At 40.9% G+C, this 18,126-nt stretch overlaps 1 protein-coding gene across 1 annotated transcript in view; it reads right to left on the bottom strand.

Moving 5' to 3' along the window:
• The window catches only part of mmp17a (matrix metallopeptidase 17a), a 74,582-nt gene that overhangs the window by 30,323 nt on the left and 26,133 nt on the right, over nt 1-18,126 (bottom strand). Inside the window, exon 5 of the mRNA XM_034095387.2 lies at nt 4,289-4,575. Within this exon, the coding sequence (XP_033951278.1) occupies nt 4,289-4,575 (287 nt within the window). The remainder of the gene's footprint in view (nt 1-4,288; nt 4,576-18,126) is intronic.

Raw genomic sequence — 18,126 nt, 5'->3', positions numbered from 1 at the left:
AAACAATTTTACCTGTTTTTCCTCCAGTACGAGCGCATTTATTTTACAGCTTTTTCTATACGTTTGTGGTTGTTATAACCTGTGAACAACTCAGTTTTGGTTAGCACTATGATGAATGCAGACTGTTATTGCACAGTGAGAAATGCCATTGTCATACGGACAAGGTTTTGACCGCTTCCTCCCATTAACCCTTTGTACATCTGAGCAGCTGCACCCCTCACTCAGGCTACACTAGAGCATCCTCTGCTCGTCCTGCCACGGCCCAGCGGGACGTCTAATTGGAGCAGATTGAGCTGCTGTCCTGTAACATATGGCTCACAGCCCAGAACCACACACACACACACACACACACACACACACACACACACACACACACACACACACACACACACACACACACACACACACACACACACACACACACACACACACACACACACACACACACACACACACACACACACACACACACACACACACACACACACACACACACACACACACACACACACACACACACACACACACACACACACACACACACACACACACACACACACACACACACACACACACACACACACACACACACACACACACACACACACACACACACACACACACACACACACACACACACACACACACACACGGCTCTGAACCTCTCTGCAGACTGGACAACAGCTAAACCACGTTAACCTGTCATTTATGAAACACAATGAACTAGTTTCAGACTCAAGATTTGTTTTATTTGAGATCTCATTTTCACAAAATATGTGTTGTTTTCTGCTGATTGCCAACACATTTTCACTAATGTAAGAAATTCAAAGGTAAGACATGAACATCTGGTGGCCTGGTCGATATGACCCAAATTAAATCAAATTAATTTTTTTCAGTTGGAAATTGAGAGATGAGATATCAAACAAAACAATACTTCTTAGTAAGAATCCAATTCTAAATCAAATCCAGATATGTGAAACCAGACGGGGAACTTTTGGTCTTTCAAAATATGACCTATTTTTTGCAAGATAGTTAAATTGTGGTTATGCTTACTGTCTATGACAAGCTAAAACTCAAGAGGTGAAATAAATAACAGCTTCGGATATTATGAGAGAAATGTGGGCGAAATGCAACTGACCATGCGATGAATGGTGGTGAGGGTCTTTTTGGTGTGTAAATGTTTAAAAGGTAACTTAAAACTAGCTAACAAATATTCCTGCTTGGATGCTTTGTGTTCCACAAATGTCAACTTTTCTTTAGTATGATGCATTATCAAATAAACCCCTGGGGCGTGACCTGTCGCTGAGCTCTGTTTCTCACAGTGAAAAACACTGAATATCACACATTGTCTACCGTCATTGCATCTGTGGTGAACTCACTCGTAATGTAAATGCAGTTGCTTCATAAAATACTGCTAACTTATAGATTTCTCTCCATTTTGCTTCCAGCTTGAGAGGAGGTGTTCGTGTCAGGTTTGTCATAAATTCATCTTTCATCCAGAGATTTGTCTACCTGGGAGTGTGAGGTGAGAAAAAGGTGTAGTTATAAATAGGTATAAGCTGTCAAGTCCTGCGATTCAGTTTCTTCTGAAAAAGAAAGAGGAGGAGTAATGGCAAACTCCATGTGTCACACACCTTTGGCAGGCCCCTCATGTCTTGGCTGCAGGAACTTTTCAGCAGATGTCAGCTACCTATATTCAGCATGGCTGTAACAATTACTCTGCCCCTGCTTTGGTACAATTTGCAATTAAATCAAGAGAAAATACAGTCATCCGTTACCCAACACGGCAAGTATAATTACAAAAATCAATGCTCATTCATTGAGTTGACCCCAAATGTTCCCTTGATTATATTTCAAAACAGACAGTGGGTACATTTCCTTTGGCGTTCCATGTTTAGAAAAATGTGTGACTTTTTGAAGCAGACAATAACGAGGATGCACTTCACAGTGATTGGTCATAGTTGTGAGTGTAACATTTTTTTTTTTACAAAAGTTATTTTTCTCTTTTACATTTGTTCACACTGAATCAGAGTGAAATGGACCCCTTCCAAGTTTTAGGTGACACTAAAACACATTTGAATGGTTTTCTGAAAATACAACCACAACATAACATTCCAACAAGCCTTTTGCTCATTCGTTTTTATTATCAGCCTGGTATATTAACTGACTCAGGATGACAGGACATTTGTCACGCAAACTGTTGCTTCATGACCCAGCCTATAACTCAGCTTGGTATCAGATTGCTCCACAATGCTGCATTTATGGGTTTTGATAGTGTTGAGATAACAAACCGCTGACCTTCCTATTGTAAAGCGCTCATTCAAGTCCTGCACCACCATCGTCATTACTGTTTCGCGGTATGCCTTAAAAGCCTATGTTTTAATGTACTTAAAATAAAATAGTCAATGCGCCAAACGTGTTAGACCTTGAATAACTATAAGGGTAAGAGGACCGTGAGTTGAGATTGTTTTGTTCATGCTTCACTTGATTTTTTTTCAAACTTGAGATGTTTTAGCCGAATGTTTCCCCATGTCTGACGGCCATCTATCTTTCAAAAAGCAGGGGTGAATGGAGGTACCGAGCAGAGGAGAGAGGAAGGGCATTTTATGTTCACTCATCCAGATGAAAGGAAGACTAAAGAAAGCAAGTCAAAAGGAGAGTTAATGATTTATGCTGTCATTCGTGTGACCGCACCGAGACAGCCTTTGCCTGACGATGCATTCTGTGCGACTTGATCACTCCATCCGCTCATTTCACCCGGATGAGCGGACTTATAATGCTTCCTTGCCCTTTGCTGTTTGCCACCTTCCTCCCTACCCCAAAGGACAGCTGGGAGGGTGACGCTGAGTGACAATACCGCCAAGGTTTAGAGAACGCAATGAGTCGGTCACATTTTTGAATAATGGTCCCGCTGTGCCACCGATAACTTCATTTGCTCCAGAGTGAACACAGACACACACAAAAAAGCATTGGAATTCACAATGATTCATAATATAACAAGGACACAGCAACGAGGAGTGAGGAGGAGGCGAGTGAATAATGATGTCAGCAGGGAGGACAGTTATTGTGAGTGAACGTACGAGAGTGAAGGTTACTCTCTAAAGCCAAAACAACAGATCCCCTTGTTGTGTTTCTCAGGGCTGCCAAAGAATAACAAAAATTTCTAACATAACCTCGTCTATTTTTGATTGGCACAGCTGATTGAACTCCATTTAGAGCCGCTGTCATCCTGTCCTCATTTTAAACTCGCAGATCTCCCTCAGCGGGTAATCAAGCTTTTTCAAAACTGTTTGATGAAAGTCATTTGGACAGATCATTCAGGATAACGCTGCATAAAGCAATCTATTAGCCCACACAGCTCCAAGCAAGAAACAAACTGAATGATGTTCCCACTGAAAAGGCCCGAACACAGCCTGACAAAATACCACAGATTGTAATTCAAGTTAATAAGCCATTCTGTAGCAACATTTCATTCAAATCTAAATATTAAAAAGCCCTACAGACAATTTGGATGATTATGACTCAAACTTCTGCATTGAAACCAATACAAAACATATATATAACATCGCAGCAATTGGGCTAAAACGTATACATATTCATGAATCTGCCATCCATATTCTTCGATGTTGCTTTTTAGAGCAAATTATAAAACCTTTGTAAAAAAAAAAAAATGTCAGGCCAAAAGTCCAAAACCAAAAGATATTTACACATCATTGTATTAATTGTAATACCTTAACAGCAATATGACTGCGGCAAATCCTCACATTTGAAAAGCTGGAACCAGGCAATGTTGGGCATTTTAAATCCAAGAGCTAAAGTGATTTATAAATCATCATGCTGAGGATTAATTTTGTACCATATCAGCATTATTCAAACTTTTGAAGAACAATGTCTCAGTCACTCAGGGTAGTGCGCATATCTTGCTGCCAACACACTTTGTTATTCTGTAGACATTTTGGGATGTCAGCAGGTACTGCAATTAGTTGAATCACGAAGGTGTAGCAAGCAATTAAGGGCTGCACTTCACTCACACCTAGAGCAGTGGATCCCAAGCTGCAGCTGCCAAGGGGCATGTGTGAAAAGCTCAACAAATGTACTCCCTCCTCAACTAAAATTGTTGTGGTTGGGAAGGAAAATAAACAGGAATAACGATGTTGGGATGCTGCCAGTTGTAACACTTTTCTGCAGATTCTCAGGTTCATTTTTGTATGTTGTGCCTCTACTGGCAAATGTCTCCATGCGTTATACATTTGTACAAACATAGTCACTTGCCTGCAAAGTTCCTCACCTGGAGATCTGAAGGTCCAGGCCTCGTCATCGTCAAAGTGTGTATCCCCAGCTGTGAACCTCTCCCCGGGGAAGAATGCGTGTGCCACGGTGCCCCCTGGCCCGTCAAAGGGGTATCCATCATTGTGGTCGGCCTTAGTGAAGTCGATTTGAATGTCCGCATCGCTGCCGGCCACCTCGTGGAAGTTTAGCGGCGCGATGTCACTCCAGACCTTCAGGGCGTAATACATCAGGGCTCGAACCGTGTCCCTGCCCAGCAAGGCAGAGTCCTTAGGGAAGGTCCTCACTCTGAGAGGAGAAGGGGACACAGGGAATATGTCACTTAAGAGAAGAAGAAACAAGAAGGGGTGAGGAGGAGGACAGGAAGGACATGGGGGTATTGGTGGCTGATGAAGGAAGAGGATGGGAGACTTGACAGAAGAGCAAAGTAAAAGTGGAGACAAGAGAGAAGAGTTGGGCAAAGTGAGGGTAATAAAAAATAGTGATTGGCAGGAAACATGAGGAGAATAAAAGGAAAAGGAAAGGAGGAAAGGGTAAGAGAGGTAATACCTGTGGGGGAAGACTAGAGAAGTGCCAAATGCAAGGGTGACACATCAGAGATGAACATGAAGATGGGGAAGGGACACGAAAGTGTGGGAGGGAGAGGGAGATGAGCGCAGGAAACACAAACGAGGAAAAAGGAAGCAGCTAAAGGAGAAAGGCACGATGGAGATAGCTCCGAATTTTAGAAAAGAACAAAAGCATAAAGGTCAACTACGCAATGTTTGCCACTGGGGGAGACCTCCATGAAAGTAAAAAAATCAGTTTGCATATCTTATGTGGTTCCATTGGTTTTTGTATTTCATGGTTAGGTGCTCCGCTGCTCACACATACTGATAATAAAGTGAATACAACGTGCATTGGAATAGAGTATGGCATCAGATTTTCCTTTCCCTTCCTTATTTAATTGTCTTGCTTCCTCTCATCACACTTAACATCTCTCTTAGCTGTGTCTTTCCATCAGCGACAGAATTAACAGAAAACCACTCAGAAACCTTCTAAGTTTGCCCTACACTCCTCCATTCTCTCATTCCCTTTCTCTTCTCTCCATCCTTCAGCCTTTGCCTCTTCTTTCTCCTCTGCTTCTACACGGCGCATTTGCATTCGCTCTCCCCACAAAAGCACTTTGTCTAAATACAAGAGGTGATTTGGCCGTTGCAGGCTGCTCTATGACATTTAATCAAGGCTCCTGGCCTTGAGAGTGCCGCCACTTCTTCACGTCTACAACCCTGCTGGAAATAGGTTAAAGGTGAACAAAGTGGTTTAGGTTTAATTCAAGCAGGGTCAAAACATGTAAACATTTTCATTCCTGATTACTGCAATACATACAAAAGGTTCAGGAAATCGCCCAGTTACAAATGACTTCCTTGAACTGAATTCCTATTTAGTGTTCTTACGTACTGAAGGTGTTCAAGGTTATTCTGGCAGAACATCATACTCGGGTGCATTCCATGTCTGGGTTTTATTCACCTTCTTGACCTGTTTTTAAAAAAGGCACGTCTTGCATCAAATGAGGCAAGACACAAAACACGAGCACCAACACAAATATCGATTCACATATTGATTGTCATGGACAGACCTGAATAATAGTTTAATACTACAAGTTGATATGTCCAACACATATTGACTGAATTCCACAAGCATAAACAGAAGTTATTGGTCTCAGAGTCTGAATGAACAACATACTGGAGGACTGAAATAAAATGGCATCAAATTGGTGCAAGAGAGCCCCAATTCTTGCATGTCGCTCCACCAAACCCTAAATGGCCATCTGTCAACACGGATGTGTTTTTCCATTTTTTTCAATATTTCTTCAGAAATCAGAGTAACACCCTTTATGATTTCATATCTAAACTCTCGACAGAACGGTCTCACTTGGTCCAAATGCGGTTCTCAAATAGAGGAGGCAGATAGCCAGTGCTGAAATAAAATGTGGCTAAAGTTAAATGAATCTGGTTCATTGAGAACAATGAGAAAAAGGAGTGCTCTGATGCATTCAAGGCTATTAAGATGCATTGAATATAAGTCAGCTGGATCCATGATAGAAAAAGGTTTGGGAGAATGAGTCTTAAAGTTATATCCTTAAGATTTTCATTAAGTTGAGGAATTCACAGGCAATATGTCTTACATATAAATGAACAAGAAAGAGAAGCCAAAGAACAGGCTGCAATCCACAAGCACCTGAGCAAGGCAACCAGCACCCTTCACTGGGCATTGCTGTATGCAGCATTACATTAGGTCAGAGGGAGATTATGACCCGACATTAAAGCATGTAAAGATGTTACAGGAGAGACACAAAATACAAATATGAACCTTAACATTTGCATAATAGGGCCCCTTTAAACTCACAAGTATTATAGTAGGAATCCTGGCTTACAGTACCTCTCTCTTTTGCAGTTGCTATGCACACATCCTGTTACGTTTCATTAGTTGAGACCGGCAGCACCAGCAATTGTCAAACACTACTCCAATCTCGGTAAACATTTGGGTCACAAATAGTTTCAGAGACCGAAGTTCTGTCACTGCAAACATAAAAAGCTCCGTCATTCCCGTTCCTTCCTTTAGCTGGCAACTCGAAAGCTGAGCTCCTGTCAAACAAACCATTTGTTTGACATTTGTTTCAATTCCGAACACAAACCCTTCATGATTAGGGCCTTTTTTCCTGAGGACTGGTGACTCATTTGTCTGATGGGAGCTTCTCTCCCACATCATTTGTTGCTCCTTTACCAGCCGAGGACCTCTGCTCATGTTGCAGGTACACCCGCTATTCATAATGATGCTTTCAAATGTTCATTTATCTTCCTTGGTTCTTCATCTTTCATGATTAATGCTGCCCTTTCTCTCTGGTTTTAAGACCATTCGAAACATATTCGAAAAAGATTTATAAAATGTAACCGTCATTTTAAAAAGGGATACTTTGCTGCTCATCGTTAGCATTATGTCTGCAAGGCATTTCAAGAGATTCCCCAGTGTGATCAAGACTTCAGTTGTTAATGACCAAACCTAAACCATCACAGGGGTTTAAAAGAAAAACGCTTTCCACAGTTCACCCACTAATAAGCTGTATTCCAAGTAAGACTGAGTGGCAATGTGTGTCTGAGAAAAACAGTTGTAGCTATATTTGTGTGTTTTGTTATGTTTGTGGTTGTACCATTGCTAGTCTCCCTTTTAATGATTTAACAAGGTGATACACGGTTATGTTTACGAAGAACACACCGTCCAAACTGCAGAGAAACAAAAGGACATGAGGAACAGGATGATGTCGGTATAGGAAGGAGATAATGAGGAAGCAAAAGGAGGGAGAGGGAGAAAATGAGGGAGTGAAAAGCAGACACTCTGCTACGGCAGACATATTCCTGACAACACCCCATGGTTTCCTCTTCTACAGTTCTAACTTTAGTCAGAATCTGAATTTGTTCTCCGTGAGAATGACACGTTTTTTTTTTTAAGATTCAGCGTTTCTCCAGGCTTCTACACTCAGAGGGATCAGTGATCACACGGACACATTTCCATCTCTGACAGAGTATGTGATTTCTCCCTTTTCCTTACCAACGAAAATGTACCTCATTACAAAAAGCTCTTTAAACATGGCTGGTGTTACCGACTTGTAAGGCAGGAAACGACGAGACAGAGAGTGGGTGACGGCGATGACACCTGGGCGTAAATGCGGGAGGGCATTCAAATTCTGAGTAAAACTAAAATAGAGATGGTAATTGTATCAACATTCAATATTAAATACACATTATTATATTTGGGTCACCATGCACTCCTTGGTAAATAGTTGAAATGATTAATTAGTAATGCTGTATTCATTTACTGCATTATCACCCACTATACCAACATGTACATAGCTTAAATACACCTGACAACGAAAGATAATCTTCTTTTGTTGTTAAGAAAATAAATCTTGTATCAAAAGCCTTTAATGCCATGGCTTTGATGTTTTTGCTCCAATTTGAGTGTTTTTTAATTTTTATCAGAGCATTCCAATACACATTGTTAAACGGAAATCTAACAATAAATTAAATAAATGTCCACAACATTATGGAGGAGGACGGCATTTGCTTTCTAGCTCCGAGTGTAGAGGCAATCCTAGGGCATCAAACAGCTGGAAAACACTTCCTGCTTCTTTCAAATGACTTATTATGGCTAGAAAGTAAGTGGACACTTGTTATAACTGCAAATCTATAAAAGATGGGATGAGCTTATGTAACATCTAATTGTGGTTAAGACATTGGTAGGGTTTGTAAACTTATCAAAGTGTAAGGAGAGATCTTGGTCTAGATTTAAAGCAAAAATTAAACATTACATGCTAATGCACAAGCTCCATCCAATCATAAAAGCCCTTTCTTTCTTCCTCTTTTAATATAAACCACATTAGTTTTTCCTGTTGACACTTATGGTTGGCATTTGATGTAAACTGTTATTGTAAGGATGCGGGGCTGGAAAGTGACATTGTTGCATACCTCCATGAAACACACAAACATGCATTGCACAATGATCAAGGCTCGCGACGCCTTACCTACTCGACAGTTGAACATGTTAATCACCATGTTAGTATTTACCATGGGTTTGCAATGTGTTGCAATTCCAAGGTATCTGCCATATTCACTCTAGTCCAACGTTTCTTTTAAAGATGGCAACAAAAGGTGCTGATTAAATGCAATTTAACTCCGTCATGTTTAGGTCACGGCTTCACTCGCATGACACATTTTCAGAGCATGGTATGTTGGGAGGAGCAAAAAACAGGCCTGCAACTAATGCTACCTCCTCTGCCACAGATTAGAGAAAAAGAGATTTAAAAGACGTTGAAATGAGTTGGACGGACATAAGACTGATTAAGGTGAACTCATTCCTTCGACCCGTTTAATTCCATGGCACACTTTTTCTACCGTCATTTGACAAATGAGTAAGGCTTCAAGTAGGTAAATGCTGCTTGGAGTATGAGCTCACAGCACGCACGCACGCAAACACACACACGACTTGCAATTCCAAGTACTTCTTATAGGGCTTCAGCACGCAGAGGGATGATTCAGACGAAGAGAGGCAGAGGGGAAAGAAGAGCGGGATTGATGGAGGGAGAGAAACGAGATGAAAAAAGCTCTAAGAGTCTTTTGCAGTCCCCCGCCTGCAGCCTCTCAGCAGGCTATTACTTCCCGTGGCTCTGTAGCTCCACGGAGACATGAGCAGACATCAAAAGTGAAGCTAACTCTCACACACACGCACACTAGCTCAGAAATAGTATTCACCTCCTGTGCTCCGTTACCCTCCGTAGACATAAGCAGATTACCCTGAAAATTGAAAGCTCATATACAGACGGTGATTCATATGTGGCACGTATGCTTTAGGAGATGCACACATGAAGCGCAAGGAACACTCAACAAATGTTTGCTGACAACTAACGATGTGTATTACCGAGAACTTCCAACACAAACACACACTTTATGTAATTCAAGCTGTAGATGAAAGATATTAAATTAAAATGATCTGCACGAGTCTGCCCTATCTTAGTCTATCCTGACAATCAAAGTCACCAACTCTGAGGCGCCCGATGAGAGTTGTGGAGCAAAACATAATGGGCCCCTAATAAGATAACACTCAATAACAGTTATGGGTTATTCTTAAGGTTCCACCAAGCAATGTCATAGGTTGGTGGCCCCCCAATGGCAGCAGAGAGATTTAATGCAGAGGACTTCAATACCTTTGAATTAAGTAGTGCCATGTCAATTAACTCTTTTGGTGGCAGGACGGCTTTGTGGTACAATGAGGGATTTGTGATTGGCCAATCATAGGGGCACCTGTCAAAAATGAGGGAAACTTTACTCAAGAGAATCTATTACTAAAGATAGCTATTTCCAGCAGTGATGCGATAGCTTCTGTTTGTTCAAACTTCAACATAACATTATAACATGTTGTGTAAAACATAACATCATTTTATTTCCTGTGTGATTCCTGCACACGTTTATGTCTGTCATTATTGCAATCCCACTGTTATGCTATCTATCCGTCACAGATTTCTGAACCAAAATCTGCATAAATGCATCTGTGTGAGAAAAGTGGATTGACAAGAAGTCGTCAATACAATGAATTTAGTCTGAGACGATTCCAAGTGTACAGAACACAAGCATACAGTATGCGGTAGGGTCGTCATCATCATCATCATCATCATCATCATCATCATCATCGACATAGAAAAATCCACTGAATAGCCAAAATACCACATTGTTTAATTCCATTAATTCAGCATGACATGTATATTATTAATACACAGTAGTCACACATCAATTTCAATATCGAAAAATATTGCCTAGCACTATGTTGAAAATAGTCTACATTACCATGTATTGAGAACATAGCACACTGACGTTAGCATTTAGCCCAAAGCAGCACTGTGCCACTGAGACTCTTGCAGTCAGTCCAGTAACTCAAGCACATAAAGTTTCTTGTTCCATCTTAGGCAAATAGTCCCAGTGGGTCCAAGATATGATAAATGTCATTGATTTGGTAACTTCCCATATGGAAAATATTTGCCCTCGTTTTCATTTTTGTCCTGTAAAAGTTCTCAAGATCTCCCCATTCGGACCACAATGCCAGATTATATGGAAATACAATTATTCAACGGTATGTTAAAAGTTAGAGTTATAATGAATGCATTGGTCACAGTACACTCAGCAGGAGCTTTTAAGTATTTCACAGGTGGCGAAGGAGCAAGGCAATGGAAAATAATTTGATACTGAGTGGTATGCCCGCCGCCCGGCTATTAGTGCTTTATATTATGACTTACTATAGTCCCAGAACTATAGGACTACTAGTGCCTCTCTATAGAGCTGTGGCATTTCTTACCACTCACTAACAACTATCAGCTATGGTTTTAAACTTTTAATTAGTACTTTGATGGACCCCTGCTGCTGAGATATGACCATGGCTACACTTCAAATTCTCATTACTGATCGCCTTTTGACTTTGAATATGGCTGTGTTGTTTTTTAAATGACCCTTACTGAGGGTTCGCGGTGCTTGGCACCACGCAGGTCTCACAAACAATGTATTTTAGCTCCAGGGGATGTTAATACACCCAACAAACTGTATAAAGCATGATGCTGCATTCTATGATGGATTTTCATGGTCATTAACTGTGTGTTCAAGTTCCTACTTCGCTTGTACTTGTACACACCTTGTTGACTTCATTATAAATATAACAAGTTTAAAGAGACAGATGAGAGATAGTGGTTTTTCAATTCAGCATTTAGTCAGTGAGACCCACCCACTGTGTCAGACTAAACAGATGCAGGAAGAAAAGATGCTATCTTCCTCTTCATGTTTGTATCTCCTGTTTCTTTCGCCCTCGTTATCCCCCATCTTTGTCTCTCCTCCACTCTGCTCGCTACACCTATCCGTTTGAGTTATCAGTTGGGCTGCTAATGACTGCCAGGCTGTCTGCTGTGATAATGGGCTAACAATATGAGATAATGAGCTAACAGTGGGCTGTTACACAACTGGGCCATAACATACTTGGCTGAGTGCAGCGCGCTGTATTGGCTTTGTGTAAGGGAAAGGGAAAAAAAGGTAAGCAGGTGTTAAATTGGGGATTAAGGGCTCAGAGCTAGCACATAGACTCCCAGACATCATCACAAAAATAATTTACTTATATTTCTTTAGTGGAAGAAAAAACATTACTTGGATCAGAGTCCTTAAAATAAATGGCTGCTAAGCCAATTGTTTTTTCCCCCAGGTATAAAATAACTCACACTCAAGCTGAAGTGAGAATGAAAGATCAAGTGTTTCCTTTACTGTAACTTCATTTAATATTCAAATCAATCAATCTATACTTAATGATGTAAGTACATCAGGGACTCCCATAACTGTCACACTTTGTTTCGCAAACTAAAAGTCTCTGTTCCTGTGAATACCAAATTCAAATCCATAGTATTTTAACACTTGAATAAAACTATGGAGCAGGGAAGGACTGCACGCTGCCTGCTGCACATGTTGGCACTCTGCGTCTTCTTGCAGAGTTGTATTTTGATTCCCGCTGCACATACCTCTCTTTTCTTGTGAAACAAACAGCATTTCATTAAGATACGCGTGGCATGCTGCACAGACTGAAAAACATGCATTACTATGGGAGAAGCGTAAGCTGACTGAACTGCAATCATTTTAAATGTTAACTTATTTAACAATCAATGTGATAAACGATTAGGATGTAATCATGACTCTTATTATTGTCATTTTCTAATAGCAGGGTATATGCAGGAATCCTGAAGTCACATGTAATACCTTGTAAGACCCTTTCCATCCATTTTAAGACCTCATCGCCACTTTCGAGTTTTAACCGGTTACCTTGGCGACACACTTTACCTCACATTGACTATAAACAGTATTGATTGTCCTTCCTCCTTATCTTCCAACCATTTGGACGCAAATTAGCATTTCCCCATATCGATGTTGCTTAACAACCGGCGTAAACGGACCTTCGCGCGCTATCAAGCAGTGAGCGTGCGATGTCCTGTTCAGAAGACGTCAAACCCAACGGGATGCCATCAATAAACTACACAGAATCACACCACACACCTACGCAATGATTACATTCAGGCACACTGTAGAACACAACCTCTTTGGACCATTTATATACTTATTGAAAACAAGCTACAAAATGTAACACCTTGGAAAATGCCGTTTAATACTTTTTAATAGCCTTCATTTCGCTAAATTGATTGATCAACTTTTAATACTTTTTAAAACCCCGCGGACACCCTGAATACATTCACTAATCATACTCTCACTTATGAACAAACTCTCTTAAACCTCCTATATCAAACCTAAGAGACTCATTCAGAATTGGGGAGGTGTAGCGCTGTACGAAGAGTGCTGTCAAAACCAAAATAGATAGAGTAATATTTTGTATTTTGTGCCAACTTCCAGCCTTTGTGAAAAAGAAACATTGAGACATTGGAGACGACAGCAATTGTGTTTTGAGTTTCATTAATACGTTTTTGTTATGTGTCTTATAATTATGTTATCTGAATATTGTGTTATCCTTCTCGGTAGCAGGAAACTTTAAATACTTTAAATGAACAGCCTACATTTGAATAATGCAGCGTCCATAAACCATTTAATGTATTGCCCTTATTGCTGGGCAGTGAATTGATAAAAATGTAAATACTGATGCAATTTGTACTCTTTGTTGCAGGCAGTGGTATAAATACTTGTACTTTTCTTTAATCCAACTGATTAGGTGGATCAGGACTGTTATATTTAATATGTCAAATTGCATCCGACTCATTAGCTGTAACACATTATCTTTATTCTCTCAGCCCTGTTTCCGTATAATCTAATAAAGCAAAGACACCATGAAGGTATTAGAAAATAAGGTTCCAAACCAAGCAGTGGGAGACTTGTTATGCACAAGTGCTCGAACATTCAGCTGAAGAATTACAGAAGCAGATAGCACGACCAGAGAGAGGTGGTCGATCAATGCAGAATATCAATGCCTTGTGGCGCTTTACAGGAATCTGAAGCCAGCACAGAATCCACAACTGTTCTACAAATCTGACTGCTGTGAATACAAAAGGTGCTCCGCTGGACTGCAGACAGACCGGTCATATTTCAGAGTGCTGTGTGCTGGGCAATAACTTGGCTGTCTACCATTTTCAAGTTAAAACAATTTTACCTGTTTTTCCTCCAGTACGAGCGCATTTATTTTACAGCTTTTTCTATACGTTTGTGGTTGTTATAACCTGTGAACAACTCAGTTTTGGTTAGCACTATGATGAATGCAGACTGTTATTGCACAGTGAGAAATGCCATTGTCATACGGACAAGATTTTGACCGCTTCCTCCCATTAACCCTTTGTACATCTGAGCAGCTGCACCCCTCACTCAGGCTACACTAGAGCATCCTCTGCTCGTCCTGCCACGGCCCAGCGGGACGTCTAATTACACACACACACACACACACACACACACACACACACACACACACACACACACACACACACACACACACACACACACACACACACACACACACACACACACACACACACACACACACACACACACACACACACACACACACACACACACACACACACACACACACACACACACACACACACACACACACACACACACACACACACACACACACACACACACACACACACACACACACACACACACACACACACACACACACACACACACACACACCACACACACACACACACACAACACACACACACACACACACACACACACACACACACACACACACACACACACACACACACACACACACACACACACACACAGCTCATTTTGAATCTGTGTGATGGCTGAATCAGCACAAGCCAGCCATGTTTCACTACCTCACTCTCTGCGGTCTATCACTTCGCTACGATCCTGCAGGTTGCCAAAGATCCTTACAACTTCATCGCAGAAAATACAAAACATCCCTCTCTCTTCCGCCTCAGTTTCCTTGTTTGCTATGCATATGACTATTTATTTCATTACCTGTGGAAGTTGAGCTAAAGAGACATGGCCTCATCTATAGGAATCTCAAAGCATCTACTGCAGCGTTATCCACTTCTCTGCTGTTGACTGTCATTTTCAGCTTGTGAGAATGCCCGAGCGGCCATGAAGGCAAAATAGGAGAAGCAGGCAGGTTGGTGTTTTTTATTTTTTCATCCACTGTGACAACATGGCGGCCCTCCACCACCCACACAGTTCTCAACAACCCTGACAGAAAACAGCACCTAAATACACCCAGGACTAGTCAAACACACAAGACACAGGTGAGGGGGGAGGAGCAAACACAGGGCACCAGGGGCCTATACTGCGAACCTGGTTCAACCTAACCTGGATATGTTTGAGTTAGCCGGTTGGCTTAATCCAAAACATACGCGCTCTCGCTAAACTGTACTACGACGCTGGTTATCAAGTGGATCGCTCAAGCCAGCCGTGTCCTATCTAGTTAGGTGCGCGTTCACATGAAAGGGGTGGTATTTGGAGCATTCGACCAATCACAAACATGGAGAAGCGCACTGACAGCGCAGCGTCATACTTCCTGAATGAAAAGTGAACTTTAATACTAGTCAAAAATGAAGAAGTTAAACTTTAAACATCCATGACTTAAACACTTTATTCAGGATAAAAGCCACATAGCTGCACCTGCAAGGTGAATACAGCTGGTAAAAGAAAAAGTGTTTGAATGCGTACATTAACAGGTTTATGATATCACTGCCCCGTCTAAAACACGATCTGACTTCAATTACATTTGTCTCGAGTGTTTCGTCAACTTATGTGTTGCTTAAAATAATACTTCTGCATACAGTATGTGACACTGAGTGTTGCACGGCCAGATACGGCTCAGCTGACTCAGATAAGGAGAGATATGATACATTATGAAGTGATATGCCGCGGACTGTACTTAATGTACTCCGATCCGGTTACTTATGTTGTGGCCGATATTTAAGTAAGCTTTCTTAACGCTAATGTTATAATAGTCAGATTGCTCTGAAGATGGGAGGTGATATTCTATTAATGTTCACGTTCACACAGTCGGTGATTTTTGCCGGCCGTCTTTCCTGCGACGGCAGTTTTTCTGTATTTCCTTTCTCCTGTAATATGACTTGATCGCTTTAAACTCCGCACACTGAGCTCTGATTGGTCAGCAGGCGGTGCTTTCACTGAGTTGAGCTCTTAGCCTGCAACCTAACCTGGTCCCGACCAGGTTAGCTGCTTAGCATATATTACCATGGAGATCTAGCTTGCTAAAAAGAGAACCAGCTTCGTAGGACCGGAAAGCCGGAGTTTTCCCTGAATTTAGCCGGCTAAGCGAAAATCCTGCTTCGCAGTATACCCCCCAGGTGAACACAATCGGGTAATCAGCAGGAGGGAACAGAGAGACCGGAAGCAACAGACAAGACGGGGGTGAACACTTATACAATTTAAATCATTTAATAAATACTACATCAATAAATAGTATAAACTATGTACACATGTGCAAATATGCAATGCCAAACTGTACAATCACGCTAATAAAGTGCAAACTGTTCACTACTAAAGTGCTGAGTGACATTATCTCTGCACAGGGAAGTTGTTGTCATTATACCCTATACCAGGGATGGGCAAATGGCGGCCCGCATGCGGCCCCAACCTCCTCTTTTTGAGGCCCTCAGATTAATTTCTAAACAACGTAATTAATTAAAAAAAATATATAAAAAAAAAAAAAAAATTCATTTGTTTTACTTTTAGTACTGATACCGTCCACTAGACTCCTAGTTACGTCGCGAGCTGCGTACATGATTTCAAATACCGCATTTGTGTGTATTGTGTTTGTTTCCCGGGGAAACCCTCACAAGAAACAATGGCTGTTGTTATGCTTGCTGTGACGTTAAATTGCCTCTTGTAATTATGCCTTTACAAGCTTAAAAGTTGTATTTATCATCTGAATTTGGCAAAAAAAGTTTAATATATAAACAAACTGTCACGGACCCTGCCGTGTTATCTATGATTACTACGCTTTTCATTCATAATTTCAGTGGGAAGGAGGGGGAGTGGCGCTGAGGAACAGCAAAGTGTGGGCGTGTTGACATTCCCCTTATTGTGGAATAAGGGGAATGCAGAGACAGGCTACAAGTGTTTTAGGTTCAAGTTAGACAACTAATGTCTGGGTTAGTGTTCATGACTTCATGTTTATGTCATCTTAATGGTTAATCTCAATACACACAATTTCTGTGCCTTCCAATAGTTTAAAATAGCTTTATTCCACTGTTTAATAACCTGTTCAATACAAACATGCCACTTGTAACAATTAAATAACATTTCTGTGAACTGATATTTGTTTAGTGAGCTTATTAGAGGATGTTCCCATTTTTTGGGGATGTTCCCTTTGATTGTAAAATGTCAATGAAGATGTCAGACTTAGTATATTTGTTAATAATTACATGCAACACATGGAATTTTTGTGTGTGTGTTCCAAGTGAATCTGCGGCCCCCTGGTGGCCAGTACATCAATGATGTGGCCCCCACCACCATCAAAGTTGCCCATCCCTGCCCTATACAGTACAATGATTATATAAACATGTTAACGAGAGCTCTAGTAACGGCGTCTCGTCGTTACACAGCTCATTTAAAATATTCTTCTCTTTGGCATTTGTTGGATAAATGCACCACTTCTTGCAGAGCTTTTTGGCAGGTGATGTAAAAAAAGTAGAAGACCATTTAGCTGCAATTTACAAAGGGTGGAAGGTTCTGCACATCAACAGAGAAATGGGATTACATTAAATGAGTGCATTTTTGTAATGACTCATATAGATACACATATATAGATACACATATAGAAATCTGAACAATCTGTATCTTGTTGCAATAATGAGACCATTTTCAAAAACTTGAAACAACATTGTATTTTCTAGTTTAATTAGGCATCTGAGTCTTTGTTCAGCATCTGAGAGGATGGACGTGTGTGTTGTTTATTAAAAGGACCCTGTAATCAGCTTTCCACTTTTACAAAATGCCGTTCCTTTGAGCGAGAATTGATCTGGAGAGCAAAAGATTTCCAGTTTGAGGAGGAGTCCTCTAATCTAATCTATCAAAGGATGCACAGATGGGGCGGGGAGTGTTGGGATTTATTGCTGACTGCACTGCACTGATGTGGAGTACTGGATCTGGATAAAACTGCATTATGCTCAGGTAAACAGATCTGATGCAAAACAATTAGGGCTGTCAAACGATTAAAAAATGTAATCAGATTAATCACAGCTTAAAAATTAATTAATCATGATTAATCACCATT

This window comes from Pseudochaenichthys georgianus, chromosome 12 (genome assembly GCF_902827115.2).
Source record: "Pseudochaenichthys georgianus chromosome 12, fPseGeo1.2, whole genome shotgun sequence".
NCBI classification, from domain to species: domain Eukaryota; kingdom Metazoa; phylum Chordata; class Actinopteri; order Perciformes; family Channichthyidae; genus Pseudochaenichthys; species Pseudochaenichthys georgianus.
The sequence above is the reverse complement of the archived record's forward strand: the minus strand, read 5'-3'. Positions and strand labels throughout refer to the sequence as shown.